Here is a 17,990-nt window from a genome sequence, read left to right as displayed (position 1 = left end):
TATCTTTATACTCTGTAAATTTAATCTTTCGATGAAGCACAGATTGCTTTATTGAAGTGAACAATAATATTATATTACTACTGCTTACGCTATTGTAATGACCAGTTCTTCTTCAATGCAAATATGATTGACATCATAGTTGCTGTACTTCTGTGGTCTCATATTGCCTTCAATTCCTTTCAGCAAATATTGAAATGTCTGCATTCTTCTTCATCTTCTTATTTTACCGCCTTTTGCCACACCTTGTGGGGCCGCGGATGCGAACCGTATCACACATGTGGACTGACCCTGTTTTACGGATGGATGCCTTTCCTGACATCAACCCTACGTGGAGGGATGTAATTACTATTGCGTGTACCGAGCTCGATAGCTGCAGTCGCTTAAGTGCGGCCATTATCCAGTAATCGGGAGATAGTGGGTTCGAACCCCACTGTCGGCAGCCCTGAAGATGGTTTTCCGTGGTTTCCCATTTTCACACCAGGCAAATGCCGGGGCTGTACCTTAATTAAGGCCACGGCCGCTTCCTTCCACTTCCTAGGCCTCTCCTATCCCATCGTCGCCATAAGACCTATCTGTGTCAGTGCGACGTAAAGCAAAAAAAAACTATTGCGTGTTTTGGTGGTAGTTGGTAGTATGGTGTGTTGTCTGAGTACGAAGAGGAGAGTGTTGGAAAAAACGCAAACAACCAGTCCCCGAGCCAGAAGAATTAATGTCGCCATTAAAATCTCTGACCTGGCTGAGAATTTAACCCGGGATTCACTGAACCGAAGGGATCAACGTTGGCCATTCGGTGGTAGTTGAAATATCTGCATTGACATTCTTCAATAGTCATGAAATTTCTGTGGGTCTTTCTTCACTTCTTGGTATAAATGATGGAATTCACCCAATCTCTGCTTTCTCTTATTAATTGGATGTCAGAACTTGAAATCAAGTACAGTTTGCTTGATATCGTAAGTTCATCATCACTTCTGCTACTGTACTTAACTATTATGTATGCTATTTTGCTTTACGTCGCACCGACACAGATAGGTCTTATGGCGACGATGGGATGGGAGAGGCCTAGGAATGGGAAGGAAGCGGCCGTGGCCTTAATTAAGGTACAGCCCCAGCATTTGCCTGGTGTGAAAATGGGAAATGATGGAAAACCATCTTCAGGGCTGCCGACAGTGGGATTCGAACCCACTATCTCCCAGATGCAAGCTCACAGCTGCGCGCTCCTAACCGCACGGCCAACTCGCCCGGTACTATTATGTATACTGAGGAGTATGAACACTTTCATAAAAGAAAATTACATTTAAAGAACACAATGCTATCTTCTCGTGAATGCTGCACAAGCATAACTGGATGGAAAACGTTTCCTCGTTAATGAAGAAAGAGCGAGGGTCTCCTACCCGGTATGTTCGCCTTTGAATGATGAGTGATGAGTGAAGAGCACTGCTATGAGCACTGAGTGAGGAGTAATCCACTTGGCATGTTCGTACCATTATCCGCCCGGCCAACTTGCCTAGTGACGTTCACTTAAATCCAGGGCTGGTTAATATTTTATTAACACAATACCTAGAGCCTGAAAAACAAATTAACTGACTGTGTACTCAGTGAATCTGAATTTAGCAAGTTTGATATCTTCTGTTTAACAGAAACATGGCTACCTGATTTTTTATAAGTTAAAAATTCTAATTGTGAATCTACCTGATTTTGTTTAGGATGGTGACTTTCCATTCTCATCTAACTTTTCAGTGTTTCATAAGAGCAGAGGTGCCAGTAAAAGAGGAGAAGTGTAATGATTGCAGTTAGTAATAAAGCAAAAATCTATCGCAGACCCGATCTAGAAACTAAATGCAAGTTAACTTGGGTTGAGATTATGATCTCTCAAAGAAAAAACTTGTCCACTCTCAGACGATATAACAGTGTTCAAGACTACTACGGGTTTAGCGCTGAATAAATCCAACAAAATAGCACTAATCGATGATTTCAATTCACACGTATCCTGGCAATCTACAACCGCTGGAACAATAACTGACCCAGTAGACTCATATATTTTGTCAAACTTCATGAACGGTCTTCATCTACATCACGTCCGACTCGTTGGCTGAACGGTCAGCGTACTGGCCTTCGGTTCAGAGGGTCCCGAGTTCGATTCCCGGCCGGGTCGGGGATTTTAACCTTCATTGGTTAATTCCAGTGGCTCGGGGGCTGGGTGTTAGTGCTGTCCCCAACATCCCTGCAACTCACACACCACACATAATACTATCCTCCACCACAATAACACGCAGTTACCTACAAATGGCAGATGCCGCCCACCCTCATCGGAGGGTCTGCCTTACAAGGGCTGCACCCGGCTAGAAATAGCCACACGAAATGATGATCTACATCACGACTCAATCAAAGCTATTCTCAGCCTGCTTTTCGGCATCAAGGCTGCGACATACCTGCTGCAAGACAAACATTTCCTCTATGGAGTGAAGTAGACTGGATGACTGTCAATCAGGACTTATCTCTTCCTTGGTGCTGGTTATCAGCAACGCATTTTCCCTCTTTTAGGACTTAATATCTACCACAATTATACATCATGCACTCTTCTTCAAAACCCAGATCACACAAAATACCCCCCCACCGGATGAGTGCCAAAACTAAGCTGCTACTTAACCCTGGAGAGGGCATGTCATGGTCTTTTCGACCGGGTTCAGAGATAAAAGTTTATAGTTCTCAACATAGCGGTCCACTAGCTTCCATCCTCTCAGTACCTTACATTGGACTCGTGTGCATAAACAATTCACCCCTCATGCTCCTCAGTTTCAGCTGAAGTGCATTGCTTGACGGACCCAGTCCAAAACTCCTGGAGCGCCCCATGATGTATGCGTGTGTGTGAGTTATGTTTTACTTTATTTTTTCAGTTAATATATCAAGAATGTGTCAGTTTTGTTTTATTTTTGTGTAAAATAGTGTCTCTGTATATAGTAAAGTCCAATACATCGTGGATAGAAACAGGGAAAGAGAAATCGAAAGACTTATAATGAGCGTTACTCAGTTTCATACACAAGCAACCGCTGGCCAATGACTTACTTTTTTTTACTATCTTGAACATTACTCAAATGAATGTTTATATTACTTACAAGCATGCGAAAGGTAACTTAAAAATTCAAAGGCGTAATTATTTGAAGGAACTGAATCAACAGCTATGCACGAGATATTTGCAAGAACAGTATTCAAACTCTCCTAACAGGACTAAAAAAGGAACGTTCCTTAAATATTAGGGTTGTCTGAAGAAGAGCAGCCCTCTGCAGCTCCACAAGAACTACAAGGGTCTGTAACAGAAGAAAAAAAAGACTAGATGTCATGTATGCCAGCGACATATCTATAAAGAACACTCGGCTGCGACATGTTCAGTGCAGTACAGAAAGTCAAGAATCTAATGATGATGCAGAATGAAAGTCAATTGTTTAACACTCAATTTTTGTATTGTCAAAATACCTGTGCACATTATTTACAAGTTCGTGAAAAATTATTTACTAGTTTTGTATCATTAAAAATAGTTTTTGCTTAATTTCTGCTATTGTTTCATGACTTGGTCTAAAACACTGTGCGTGCCTCTTCACGGGATTATTTTTACGCACCCTCTCCATGTCCACACAAGTACAATACTTTCAAACACCTCAGGAAAACTTCAAAATATCATCTTAAGAATGACCACAACTGGCATATCACTTCTATAACCGGAAACCTTATAAACAACCACTGAATCTAAAGCTACATAGTGATGATGTCCCAACCGAGTTAATGTTTCAAAAATTCAATGAGAAGTTTCATTCTACCTTTATTCCTCCCGCGCCTATCACCAAACTAACATAGACCAATAGCATTTGCAGTGGCTCACTGTCACAAATGTCAACACAAGTTTACAATATTCTCAATAGCCTCCCAACCAACCGCTCCACCGCATCCAATAATATTAGTCCATTCCTCAAAAATGCTTCTGCAACTCTCTGTGCACTGTTATCTACAATTTTAGCCCTCTTCCTCCCCAGATTCAGATTCTTCCTCTGCATTCTGCAGCCATTCAACAAACTTCATTTGGTCCAGGAACATCATCTTGCCCTTAACTGAGCTGCCTTTGTTATACCATTTCAGAATCACTTTTTCCGATAATAGGTCAGTCTTATAGAAGAGCAGTATGATCTTCATGAAATTCATGTTACCATAACAAAAACGAGAGCCAGTTCAGATCAACCTATAGTAGTTAATAATAATAATAATAATAATAATAATAATAATAATAATAATAATAATAATAATAATAATATTATGGCCGCCAAGCTGGAGTCATGAAGTGGAGCTCCGCGATCTTGACATCTTTTCTCGCGTTCTGTGTAGTGTCTGTGGGTATCAGGGAGTATTTGAGCATTTGATTGGTGTGGTGGTTGTGTGAACTTGTTATCTTGGGAATCTAGAGCTTGTTTTAATTGATTTGAGGGCATAATTTTATTTCATTTTATTGCCATAAATGCTTCCATGTTGAATTTAACTACAATTGCTCCATAGATAACTTACCAAGAGTGTATAATTGGCTGCTAACCTTGCCCTAACAACCACCCACTCGCTAAATTTTCTTGGTCTCCATAGATAATACCAACTAGATATATCATTCCACTCTTCCATTGATGCGTCTCTAATCAACAGATCTTAGCCTACTGCTGGGAGCCATCTTGGTGGTCTGTGATAATATAATAATAAACATCATAGCAGAACACCAGCTACCCGTTTGGACTAAAAACCCTTACAGTGAGGGTGAATCAAAATGAATGATTCATCCGTCCCGGGCTCACGCCCACCAGCTAACATCAACAAGGTGGCGGATAAGGGGCTCACAGAAATGTGGGCTGGTTCTAAAACCACGGAAAGGAACCCTCGGACCAACAGACAGCCCAGTTCCTGGGGGCTTTATAATACTGGGACACCCTCTCTCCAGGGGTAATAAGTATGGAGAGCCCTTGCCGGGGTTATGGTGAAGACCTCAGCGGTTGACTTGGCAGAGAAGTTCTTCGGTATGGCAAGTGAGGCGGAAGGGGCAATGAACCACAAATCCAGCTATGGTGTCTGTTCCCGCATCGGGCGGCTTGCTGGTCAGAGTCTGTTATCCCATGTTATGGGCGGCTGTTAATGGAAGCTCTGAGACTTACAATCTCAGTTCTATATCTGCGAAGCAATTCTTGCTTTGCCACGTCTAATGATTAGACAGTTAACGCGTTATGGATTACCAGTGCATTGATGAAACTACTCCAGGTGGCAGCCCAAAAGGGAAATCCACCGCCACGATAAGTGGCGCAAGCAGGCCAAAGGGTTCTGGAGAGTCTGCACCACAATGCGAGGGGAAGTCGGAGTCCCCTGGGAACCACAGACTCAAGATGAAACGCAAGTTCTGGCTAGGAACTCTCAATGTAAACTCACTACTTAAGGTCGGAAAATTGAAAGAACTAACAAAGACAATGGAAGAAAGGGAAATAAGAGTTTTGGCTGTACAAGAAACAAGATACAGAGACGAGGACTTACTCGATACTGGAAAGTTTAGGATATTTAAAGGAAAATGAGCCATCATAGTGGACCACACTAAATCTCTCCCACTATTCGGAACAACATTCATTGTAGACAAGTGTTTAATAGACTCCGTTGTAGGTTTCGAGAGTTTCTCTGAACGTCTATCATTTCTGCATTTAGGATGTAGAAACAAAACGTACACATTAATCAATGCCCACGCCCCGACCATTGAAGACAACCGCAAAAAAGCAGACAAAGTTGATAGTTTTTGGGAGGAATTGGAAGATCAGATCTCCCGGATTCCCGAAAGAAATGTGAAGGTATTAATGGGGGACTTCAATGCTCAGATAGGAAGAGAGAAAAAGTTCAGAAAAATAGTAGGGGAATATCCGGCACACAGGCGGACAAACAGGAATGGAGAGAGGCTTATTGAGTTGTGCCGAGCCTTTAATCTACAACTCATGTCAACTAAATTCAGACACTTGCCAAGAAAACAAAAACGTGGAGATCTCCCAATCCGATTCTGGGTGAATTCCAAATTGACCATGTGGCGATCTCTAAACAAGCGCAAAAAGAAATCATGAACGTGAAAGTATTACGAGGTGCCCAAGTTGATTCTGATCATTACACAAGAAAGACTGGCAATTAAACGACCACAGGTAATAATGCCAGATTCAAAGCCACCTGACGAACGTGAGGTATCCAAATCATCCAGGAGCTAAAAAATAACAAGGCAGCAGGTGAAGACGGTATTGTGGCAGAACTGCTCAAAATGGGAAATGCAGAATTAATCTCATCACTGACCCATTTATTTAAAATTATTTGGGAAACAGAAAGAATTCCAGAAGACTGGCTAACTGCTTTAATACATCCATTACACAAAAAAGGGAACAAGAAGGAGGTCAATAATTATAGAGGAATTTCGCTGCTTTCGGTCCCATATAAAATGCTGTCTAAAGCCCTTCAAACCAGGGTTGAAGAAAGACTCGATGAAGAACTGGGCGAGTACCAAGCTGGATTCCGGAAAGGCAGATCATGCGCTGAGCAGATTTTTAATCTCAAGAACATCATAGAGTACAAGATACTGGGACGAAGCAAATATGTTGTAGTCTTCGTGGATTTTAAGAAGGCCTACGACTCGGTAGATAGAGAGATGTTATTCGGAATACTGGAAGAATTTGGTGTGGACAGTAAAACAAGGAATATCATCAAACAGACACTTACCAACACCAAGTCAAAGGTCAAGTTCATGGGTGAAATATCGGAGTCCTTTGAAGTCAAGACTGGTGTGAGACAAGGGGATGGACTCTCACCAATTCTCTTTAACTGTGTCTTGGAAAAGGTGATAAGGAAGTGGAAAGAAGGAATCCCAGACAAAGAAGCATTCCGTATTGGAAGAGGGGCAGGTGCTATACGGATAGACTGCCTGGCATAGGCTGATGATATCGCAGACTTTGCCAGTGACATAGAAATAGCAAAGAAAAGAGTGGAACAACTCCATAGCATAGCAGAAATGACTGGACTGCAAATATCATACAGTAAGACTGAATTTATGACCAACATCAAAGAGGCTCCCCACATGTTAAAGTTGAAAGAGGGGGAAGTCCAAAGAGTAGAGAGCTTCAAGTATCTTGGAGAAATAGTTCAAGAGAATGGATCAGAGAAGCTAGCTCTGATAGAACGAGTGAGAAAAATGGAAACAGCGTATCAGCTCACTAGAGACACCTACAACAAGAAAGCTTTGTCATATGGAGCCAAATTAAGACATCTGGACACAGTCATCAGACCTGAATGCTTATACGCAGCAGAAACATTGGACATGATTGGAAAGGGAGATCTAGAGAACATCAGAAAGAGAGGAAAATGCTCCGGAAGATCTTGGGCCCGAAAATAAAAGGTGGGGAGAGGAGACTTAGACCCAACAAAGAACTATACCACCGGGCGAGTTGGCCGTGCGCGTAGAGGCGCGCGGCTGTGAGCTTGCATCCGGGAGATAGTAGGTTCGAGTCCCACTATCGGCAGCCCTGAAGATGGTTTTCCGTGGTTTCCCATTTTCACACCAGGCAAATGCTGGGGCTGTACCTTAATTAAGGCCACGGCCGCTTCCTTCCAACTCCTAGGCCTTTCCTATCCCATCGTCGCCATAAGACCTATCTGTGTCGGTGCGACGTAAAGCCCCTAGCAAAAAAAAAAAAAAAAAGAACTATACCAGAAGACAGAGGAAGTCGTCGTATTGATGAAAAAGCGAAGGCTTCAATTTTATGGACATCTACAGAGAATGGACACCAACCGACTGACAAAAAGGATTTTCAGCTTCTTCAGCCTAAGGAAGACGGAACCAAAATGGTTTCGGGAAGTAAGGACCGACCTGGCCAGGATAGGAGTAGAAAAAGAGGACGTACTGGACAGAAACAAATTTAGACAAAACGTAAAGGAGTTCAAGGGTTTCCAGGAGACTGGGAAAGAACTTGTGAAGAAGAAGAAGAAGAAGAGAACCTACACAGAAGAACAGAAGAAAGAAGTCAGTGCAAGGATGAAGTACTGGCAGAATGTGAAGTCAGGACTGGTGAAAAATAACGTAAAGACTGTAAAACGTGGTCCATAGATGGCTGGAACGATAATAAATAAATAAATAAATAAATGGAGTATATTGTTTGAGATGTTTTAATGCTTGTTCTGCCACCAGTTCCTCTTTCTTTTCTGTCCCACTCCACTTGAGACATCACTCTTGACCAGACCAGTGCAGCTAGCTCATGCTCTTGAATATTGCTCTAGGATGCAGTTTCATGAACATCTGCCACAATATCCTTTGCTGCTCTTCCAACTGTGCTTCCAGGTCACGTTTAACTTCTTGGCTAGTTTGAGCTTTGTGGAGTTTTACAATATCAGCCAAACCTTTATCTTAAAAAACTGCACGAAAATGATCCTCAGTTTGTTTGTTCAGGGGAAAGTATTCCATTAGCCTGCTTTCAACACCACCTTTCTTCAGAGCAGTCGTCAAACTGACAAGAACTTTTCCTTGTTTACAAGTAACGAATACTTCCATTAAAAAATCCAAAGCTTTGTTGTCCTTTACAAGATATTCATTAAGTAGTACAAGAAGCACCGTAGGAAGTACAGAATCCTTTGAGATCCATACTGTTGTCATTCGAGCAAACTTAATACATTCTAATTCACTGAAGCCCTTAATAAACACAAGTACTCACAATCAATAACTTACACCAGCCAGACTACACCATTTAATGACAGAGGTATAAAAACAGAAGAGCAAAAGAACTGACCAAAACGACTGGAAAGGAACTGCATAACAAGATAAAGCAGTTTTTTTTCCCCCCTCTAGAAATGTTCGGTACCTCCATCTCTGACAGGAGAAATCTCAAAGGAATGGTTTACAGTAATAATTCTCAAACTGCAGAAGAATTAAAAATCGAAATTGGAAACAATGTGCATTCCATCAGTGTCCCTGAACTGCAAAGTGGGTTTTGAAATCTCACTACAAGATGTGAAGCTTGCATTGCAGCTCAGGGACATTGCTTTCAACATCTTCTGTGAATACTGGTGAGTTCAGTTTTATTTATGAGTTTATTTATTTATTTATTTATTTATTTGTCCCGAGCATGTATATAGCGGGCGAGTTCAGTTCTGTTTAGTTTATACAGGCAAAATCATGTCGCTTCTTCGAGATGACTGCATCTGCTCGCCGTCACCACTTTTCTCCTCCTACGACTCTGTACTCCACGATGAAGTCTTAAAATATGCTGTACTCCCTGTATAACTAAAAACTTGCCTGTATAACTAAAAAACTTTGTCAGTAATCAAACACTGTTTTCATCAAGCAATTTTAGAATTTCAGGGTGAATATCATCTGTACCTTCCAATAGGCCAACATAGTTGATTAAATATTCAGCCTGTATGAAAGAGTGATATGCCGCAGACTGAGGTAACAATGACAACGCAGTTTACTTCGTAATTATTAAAATCTAGCAGGTTCCACCTTTTTCAATACAAAATACAATGTTGTTGGATGGTTTTTACAACATGTATTTTATTACAGAACTAGTTTCGGTGCTCATTTAGACACCATGATCAGCTGCATAGTAAGTGAAAAAACTTGGCGATATACACAAAACTTTTTTTTGTACCTTATAAATAAAGCACTTGGGGAGGGGACATGTTTGGGCGACCTCGAGTTCGGGATGGCCTCACATGCAGTCTCACCGCATTCCTTCCCTCGACCACTGAGGCTTCGCCAGTGCTGTTTTATGGAGATACTGTATTGGGACGTCCTTTATTTTAGACATAAGTTTTTACTGATGATCCGATCATCATCGAACACTTCCTGCAACCGTTGCAAAGAGCTATGTGCCATATGAACTGTCGCACCATTCTGCTAGAAATAGTTTCTAGATACTGCTGGCTCCAAATTCACTGACAAGAAAAAAAAAAGAACTTGGTAAATATATTAAACTTGTACTTTTAGGGGACAATAATGAACCTTCTGCTCTTGAAATGACTTAAAAAATAAAACCTTTACTTCACCGCAAATGAATCATGGAAGTGATTCCTGAAGAACAAATTACATGAAATTCAGAGAACTCAGTGTTTTATACCTATACCATGCAGAGGTATAGGGTGTCTGAAAATAGATAATGGAAACTACAACAGGACATACTGCTCCCAGCCAAAAATCCATCTCCAGTGTTTTTTATTTCCTGCAAGAGAAAGCTCTCCAGAAAATCGACAAAGAAATTCAAGTTCAGTCGTGAGCTACTTCTGCGTCGGCCTGTGCAATGTGTGGCTGGCTGAGCTGTCTTGGTTGGTAACTTTTGGCGGTGTGCTATCATAGCACATTGACGTGTCACTCGCTCAAATGCAATCATGCTAATAATAGCAGCATATCACAGAATATGCCTGGATAATGCAGAGTCTTCATTCTGATTATCATGCGCTGAACCAGCTGGTGTGCAAAACTTACATCCTAGTAGTAAAACACCTTCTGGTTTCATTTTATGAAGCATATTGGTTAATACAATACCTCTCAAGAATGTCAAAGCTTCCAAATTAAAATAATCTGCAAAATACCATAATGACTGAAGACACATACCCACGAAACGTAAGTTATGTAATGAAAATAAACACTGCGGTAGTAACAAAAATTAAAGGCTAAGTTCAGTACAGGTTACAGACTAATAAAACAATGTTTGGCGTGGTTTTGTGTATTATTACTGTGTTTCGATAGGTGTTAATCTGAAACGTACAACACTTTTAATGCCAAACATCATCGTTACATTATTTAGATTCCCAACAGTAGCAGACTTCATCTTTACAGTTCAACTTCAGATCCCTTAGGAAATTCAGAAATTGATAATAGATTTCTGTTAATTGTTTATTTATTGTTCATACTGTGAACATCAGTATTATGTATTTCATTTCTGTGGTGTGTTCTACCCAGTACAGGACACAACCACAAACATTTATAGGAACTACTATTTGTATCTCTCCTTCCCGATGCCAAATTTGCCACTCCACTCCCTTCCCTCCACATGTGTCGAGCCAAGAAGTACACACTAGTACACACTACTGGGTTGCTTGCCAACTGCACAACACAAGTAAACAGCTGATACTGTGTGGTCCTCAGTCACACTCTCACGTCAGCACTCCGTTCACTACTAAATGTTAAGATCATTTCTGTATATCCCATGCATTTTGGGAATTCTGAATGCAGATATCAACACTCTTCACCTCTAACATCTTGTTGCAAATTCTGTGCACTATGTCACAGGACAAAAAGATATGAAACAGTTACCACTGGCGATCGACCAAACAGCTTAGGAAAAAAATGGATGATTAATCCTTTATAACATTATTGGGTGTATTATGCCAATAAATTGTCCATACTTTATTTTCAGACAGCCTGTATAAATGATTAAACATAACTGACATGATTTCAAAATGAAATAAGTTCAAAACACTCACCTTTTTGCCATATAGGCATTGATAAAAAATTACACCTACACTCCAGACATCCACCTTCGAAGAGATCTTGGGAGGATTTTTGCCCACAACAAAGCATTCTGGTGGCAAATACCTGCAACAAAAAGTGATGACATATTAAAAGGCAGTGAATAATACCTATGGTGTTTTTGATATATGAGTACCAGGAAATTACCAATAGTTCTATTTAGTGAAATAAACCAAACTACTTTACATATACTTTATAGGTATTAAAGAATATGACGATATGTTCCAGCAGTAAAATTAACTCTATCACATAATTTGCCAAGTTGCTATGGAGTATGAATTGTCTGATGAGCACAGCTCGCAGTACTACACTACTGAGCATAAACGCGTACAGTTCAAATCTTAACACACAGATGTCTCGTGGATGCTGAATAAAATTCTGTTCACACTGATACTACTAGTTTGGGGAGTGGGGGTGCGAGACACACAGAAAAAAGAGACTGACAAAATGACCTTCCGAAGCGCATTAACACTACGACCCAAAGGAAACAGAGTGACTCAAAGTGGCACAAAAACTGACAGAGACCTTGCTTATTACACATTTACTGATGGTAGTGGAGATGGTAGGGAACTATTTGGACAAGTTTGAAATGTAACCACCATCCAAACCTCAGATTTTTCTGAAATACACGGAACCTTCATTCGACAAAATTCCTATATAAGCAAAAACACAACTAAACAATTATGATAAAAGGAACCTTATCATTCTTTGCAACTTCAAAATAAAAAGCATCAACAAAAGTAGCTCCTTATGTGGATCTGTGGTAGAGCATCAGCCTCCGGATCCCAATTTAACAGGTTCAAACCTGGCAGAGGTAGTCAGATTTTTGAAGGGTGGGAAAAAGTTCAAAAGGCCATGTAATTCGATTTGGCATGTAAAAGATCTCTGGCGACACATTTGATGTTTACCAAGCAAAATTCATTAAAACACTCGGACATAGATAAAGAGAAATTCAATTTACTCTGCCATATAGCTAGCCTAGAGTAAAATAGAATGTCGAAATTGAGAGCAGGCAACTAGATGGCATCAAAATTCCTGTACCAAATGGAAGCTGAGGATATAGGATTATTAATATTGTGCCCGTTCGCATCTCGTAGACCGTCTGCAAAATGGCGGCGTAGGAAGATATGGCCCATGCGATCTATGAGATACTATGAATTTCTAGATAGTGCGATGTCATAGAAGGCCACACATCTCGGAATGAACCAATTTGGAAGGCACTACGGGTAGAGAGTCAAGGTGATTGTTCTTTTAAAAAATATATATATATAGCAGCGAAGAGATTGTTAAAAAACTTCACCTTAAAAATTTGCATCGCAAGAGGGAAGACGCATCTGCCAAACGAGCTTCATATTGGAAGAATATATAAGAATTGAGAAGAAAATATCGAAGAATAAGGATTGTCATTAAAAAACTGACGGAATAATTCACCAGCGGACGATATAAGAAGAGCCGAGAAATAAAAAAATAAGTAAAATACGGTGATCTAGATCTAGCAGGATCCCGTGAGCAATCGTCTTACGTTTGGTAACGAAGGACCAACTGTAACAGAGGAGAAATAATTTCAAACGGGAAGAAGATTATCCTAGCTCAATTCAAGGAGGAGAGTAAATTTCGAGTTCCACAGAAAAAGCTGATATATAAATTCTTATATACGGAGAACTTAATGCCGACCAAAGAAAAACCTACATCCCAAAGAACAAGGAAAAGAATATCGACTGAAGAGATATCATCGTAGAAATGAAAAATATAATGACAGATTCCTTCTCCAAAATGAATATATTTGCTGCCTACAGAACTGAAATGATGTGTGCCTGCTAAAAATGCAAGATGAACCGAACTGGGGAAAGGTACATCCCAACCAAATGACCAGCACATGACGAGGAAGGCGATGTCCAACCTGATGTCCAGACCATGATGAGGGAGAATCTCAACCCACCAGAAGCCGGTTCTGAACGGGAGGACGGAGGATGACCAGACCCGGATTCCAACCGTGGGTCTAACCACCAGATATAACATCAAACGAGCTAAGTCTTTACATTTTTTTAGTTGCGTAGTTTTTTTTGATCTGCATGCGCACTCTAAGTTCGGCATGTGATGATTAGTTGGTAATATTAACCGTTTAACTAAGAATGCATGTGAATTATACAAGTGAAGTGTGAGATATTTAAGGCTATAATATAATATGGCAGTGTAGAATAGATTTTTATTACATTATATACGCGCTACCGCACTTGGTCAGAATAGTAGAATGTGGCATGAGTAAAGGAATGAAGTGTTTGTATTAAGAGCTGATAGCAATGAGTTAACAGATATTGTGGAACTTCGATAGATCTCATATTAATTTGCACAATGTTTACGTCACATTTGACACGCGCGTCAGATATGAATGTATTTGAGTTACGTACTCTTTGCTCTGTAACACGAGAGCAATGAACTCTGTTTTGGGTTTGAATATACATGGTTATTGAAATGCATTTAATAGAAAAGCAATTCTGAGATAGTTAGCATAGCATTATAAGAGTAATCGGCGATATGTTTGTGGTAGAGATTATACAAATGAAGTGATAGTTGTGTATTGAAATGAAGTTGTAATATGGTTATTCGACGGAATGTATTTGTGAATATTGAAACGTGGATGTTTATTTATGTGCTTCGGTGTGGATAAGAATGCTATTTGCTGAAGAAACACTATGTTACATTTATATGAGGTGAAATTTCGTGTCAAATGAAAAGAGTACGTGAAAGAGGGCACATCGTGTGGATGACCTAATTGAGGTAAGATTGATATGTACTATAATAGAATTGAGATTCGTGACAGAATCATATGACAGTTGTAGATACTGTATGTTAAATACGAGAGTGCATTGATATATTATTTAACTATGTTCATGGCCAAATGTAATCATGATATTCTTTGATGCGGTAACACATTTCCAAACATGAATGCGTATTATTTTCATTCTGACTGACCATATGAACTCAGTAGCTTGCAAGGATGAGAAATACTATGTAATATGAGAAAGGGAAAGCACATTAAGCCGGAAATAGATGTGTGTGTGTGGATCAGAAACTGCGTACATAGTTAGATAATTTGTTTCTTTTGACACAGAGATTATCTGAATTGGCGTTTCTTGAAAAATATAATGAATAGGTAAATGGTAGGCTAGGAGCCAGATGTCACAGGCACTAGGGAAGTATTGCCTTAGCCCCAAAGCTGTTATTGAAGCGTATTTAAGAAGAAGGACCAAACAATTGAATTCAAATTTATGAATGCAGAGTTATAAGATCAGATTTATGAGTTAAAAGTTAAGTTAGGGTTTATTTTCAGAGACATATATCCAAAGATATGCTCAAATTTATATTTACATTCTGACTTTAATCTATTTAGTTATTTTTGCGCTTCATTCTGGTAAACTAAACGTTTTATTAAGACGCAATTGATTTGAATGTGATGAGAATAAGTAATATAATTAACATGACAGTATTTACGTCAACCTAATGAAGTATTTCAATGGAGGATTGTGATTGCTCAGTGATCAATTGTGAATAGTAAGATTCATTTTGATCTCATTTCGGAATGTGAATGTTAACATGAACAGGGATACGAATCTCAACATGAATATGAATATGAACATGAATATGAGTATGAATATGTGTAAATAGCTTAATGTTGCAATTACTTTTCTTTTATTTGAGCCAGCGCTCACTCTGAACTATTATTCAGGTATAACAACATAAAAATACTACCCAAATTCACACTACTTTTTCGTAGGTAGATATTTTATTTAAATAAATATTATTATAATATTATTTTTCTAGAACAAATGTGTTATGAATTCTTTCTCTTACGCTTAGTTTATAAGTTAGTTGTTAAGTTAAGTAATTTATTGATGGAATTGATGCATGGTAAGAATTTTTCGAGGTTTTCGGTAGTCGGTACTCTCTTAGGTGAATTAATTCTTCAGTGATATGAATTCGGTGGACCGGTATACTTATGAACTCACGTAAAACGCAACTTAATGTAAAATCTCAGATTTTACTTGATTGATGGATACCCTGAGAAGAAATTGAGCCGCTGGGAAAATAATTTGCTGACCGTACTACCACGGGGCACAATATTATTCATTTAATGAAGTAGGAGTCATCATCATCAACAAGGTATTCTGCATTATGGCAGGTCTTGTCATAGGATGAACTTCTTCCACTGTTGCCTGTCCTGCGCCAAGTTTTTCATGTCCGAATATTTATTTCCTTGGATATTGTCCAACATTTGATATTTTTTCCTTTCTCTTCCTCATTTGCCTTTCACCATTCCTTCTATTCCTTCTTTCAGTAAACAGTCCCTCCTCAAACAATGTCCAATCCAGTTCATTTTTCTCCTTCTAATGATTTGCAACATACTTCGTTCTTCTCCAACTCTTCAAAATACCTCCTCATTCCTTACCCGGTCTTCCCATTTCACTCGTTCTATTCTCCTCCATACCCACATCTCTAGTGCCTCCAATCTTCTCTCATCTTCCTTTCTCAATGGCCAAGTCTCTGTGCCATACAACGCTATGCTCCAAATATACCACTTAGCAAGTCTTTTCCTCAAATCTTTGTTTAGTGGTCCACAAAGTAATTTTGATTTTTTCTTAAAGCCTTCTTTTGCTATGGCAATTCTTTTCTTAATTTCTGTCTTGCAATACATATCATCTCTGATCATACTTCCCAAATACTTGAAGTTACTGACTTGCTCTATTTCTTCTCCCCCTATACTAATATGACAACTTCCACCTTTTCCTCCAATTATCATACTTTTGGTCTTCTTCTTCTTCTTCTTAATTCTCATTCCATGTTCTTCTAGTTTCATGTTGAGTTTATCTAATACTTTTATCATTTCACGTTCGCTTTCTCCCATCACAACCATATCATCTGCAAATCTTATACATTCTACTCTCCTACCTCCAACATGAAACTCCACTTTTTCCATTAAAACTTTCACTGAGTATTTCTTCGAGATAGATGTTGAACAGTGTCAGTGATAAAGAGCAGCCCTGTCTTACACCTCTTCCTAACTCAATTTCTTCACTCAACTTCTGGTTTAAATACAAATTCTTTATTAGTCTTCTATCCCTCCAATCAACTCCATGTTTCTTCAGGATTGTCATCAATTTGTCCCATCTGACAAGGCAAAAGCCTTCTCAAGGTCAATAAATACAGCATAAACCCTCCTGTTTTTCTCTATGAACCTCTCAGAAGTCCAATGGCGTCTCTTGTTCCAACTCCTCGCCTGAAATCAAACTGTTCTTCACCTATAAAGTTATTCAGCTTTCCATATATCCTTCTGTTGAGCGTTCACAGTAAAACTTCGGCTGCGTGTGAAATTAGACTCAATGTCGTATGTTCTTCACGTTGTTTGACGTTCTTTTTCTTTTCCATAGGGATTAAGATTATTTCACTAAAGTCCTTTGGCCATTTTCCTGTCATGTATATTTGATTACATAATCCAATCAACTCGCTTTCTTCCTTTATTATGTAACGCTTTTAACAGTTAAACAGGAATCTCATCTATTCCCACTGCTTTTCTATTTTTCATCTCGTTCAGTGATGTTTCGATCTCTCATCTCAGTATGGTTTCCCCTTTATCATCCCCTTTAACCATATCTTCCTCCCCTAATTCAAGTTGTTCTTCATTTGGTCGGTGTCCCGATCATATAGCCATTCTATGTATTCTTCCCATCTTTTCATTATTTCCTGGGGTTCATATATTATTGTGCCATCTGTAGCCTCTATTTCCTTATTGCTGTTGTTCGTTCTCTTTTCTTTGAATACTATATTTGTTGCTTCTTTGTACATCAAGTCATATTTCCCTTCTTTCTCCAGTTGCTCTATCTCATCACACTTTTCTGTCGACCATTTCTTCTTTGCTTTTTCTGTTTTTCTTCTTAATTCATTATTTAAATTCCTGTAGTTACACTTTCCTTCTTCTGTATTTACTGTTTTCCATTTCCTACGTTCTTCCATTTTACTTATCATTTCTGATGTTATCCATTCCTTCTTTGTCCTTTTCCTCTCCTTGACTCCAAGCGTTTTCTTAGCTGCTTCTTTTATCCCATATTTAAAAGTTTCCCGTCTCTTTTCTACATTTTCTGCTTCATTTCCTAACGTATTATTGTTACAATACTCATCCTCTAGTTCTCTACACTTGTCTTTCAGTTTCTCAATATAAATTTCTTCTCTCTTCTTTCCTTTCCATACTATTTTCAATTTAATTAGTACCTCTGCTATAACTAATATATGGTCAGAATAAACGTCTGCTCCTGGGTAACATTTAGCATTCTTTAGGCAGTTTCTGTACCGTTGTTGTATCATTATATAATCAATTTTATATTTCTTGTCATCTAATCGAGATATCCAAGTATACCTTCTCCTTTTGTGGTGGTTAAATGAA

The 17,990-nt window shown here is 39.1% G+C and overlaps 1 protein-coding gene and 1 pseudogene across 10 annotated transcripts in view; both read right to left on the bottom strand.

Moving 5' to 3' along the window:
- Positions 1-17,990, bottom strand: part of Tlk (Tousled-like kinase) — an 883,856-nt gene that overhangs the window by 62,028 nt on the left and 803,838 nt on the right. For all 10 annotated transcript variants that reach the window (XM_067146736.2, XM_067146743.2, XM_067146741.2 and 7 more), the window contains one exon: positions 11,509-11,620. In XM_067146736.2, coding sequence (XP_067002837.1) covers positions 11,509-11,620 — 112 coding nt within the window. The remainder of the gene's footprint in view (positions 1-11,508; positions 11,621-17,990) is intronic.
- On the bottom strand, positions 4,006-10,550 carry LOC136875121 (protein krasavietz-like; annotated as a pseudogene).

Source organism: Anabrus simplex, chromosome 5, assembly GCF_040414725.1.
Source record: "Anabrus simplex isolate iqAnaSimp1 chromosome 5, ASM4041472v1, whole genome shotgun sequence".
In the NCBI taxonomy this organism is placed as follows: Eukaryota; Metazoa; Arthropoda; class Insecta; order Orthoptera; family Tettigoniidae; genus Anabrus; species Anabrus simplex.
Note: the sequence above shows the minus strand (reverse complement) of the source record. Positions and strands in the feature narration are given on the sequence as shown.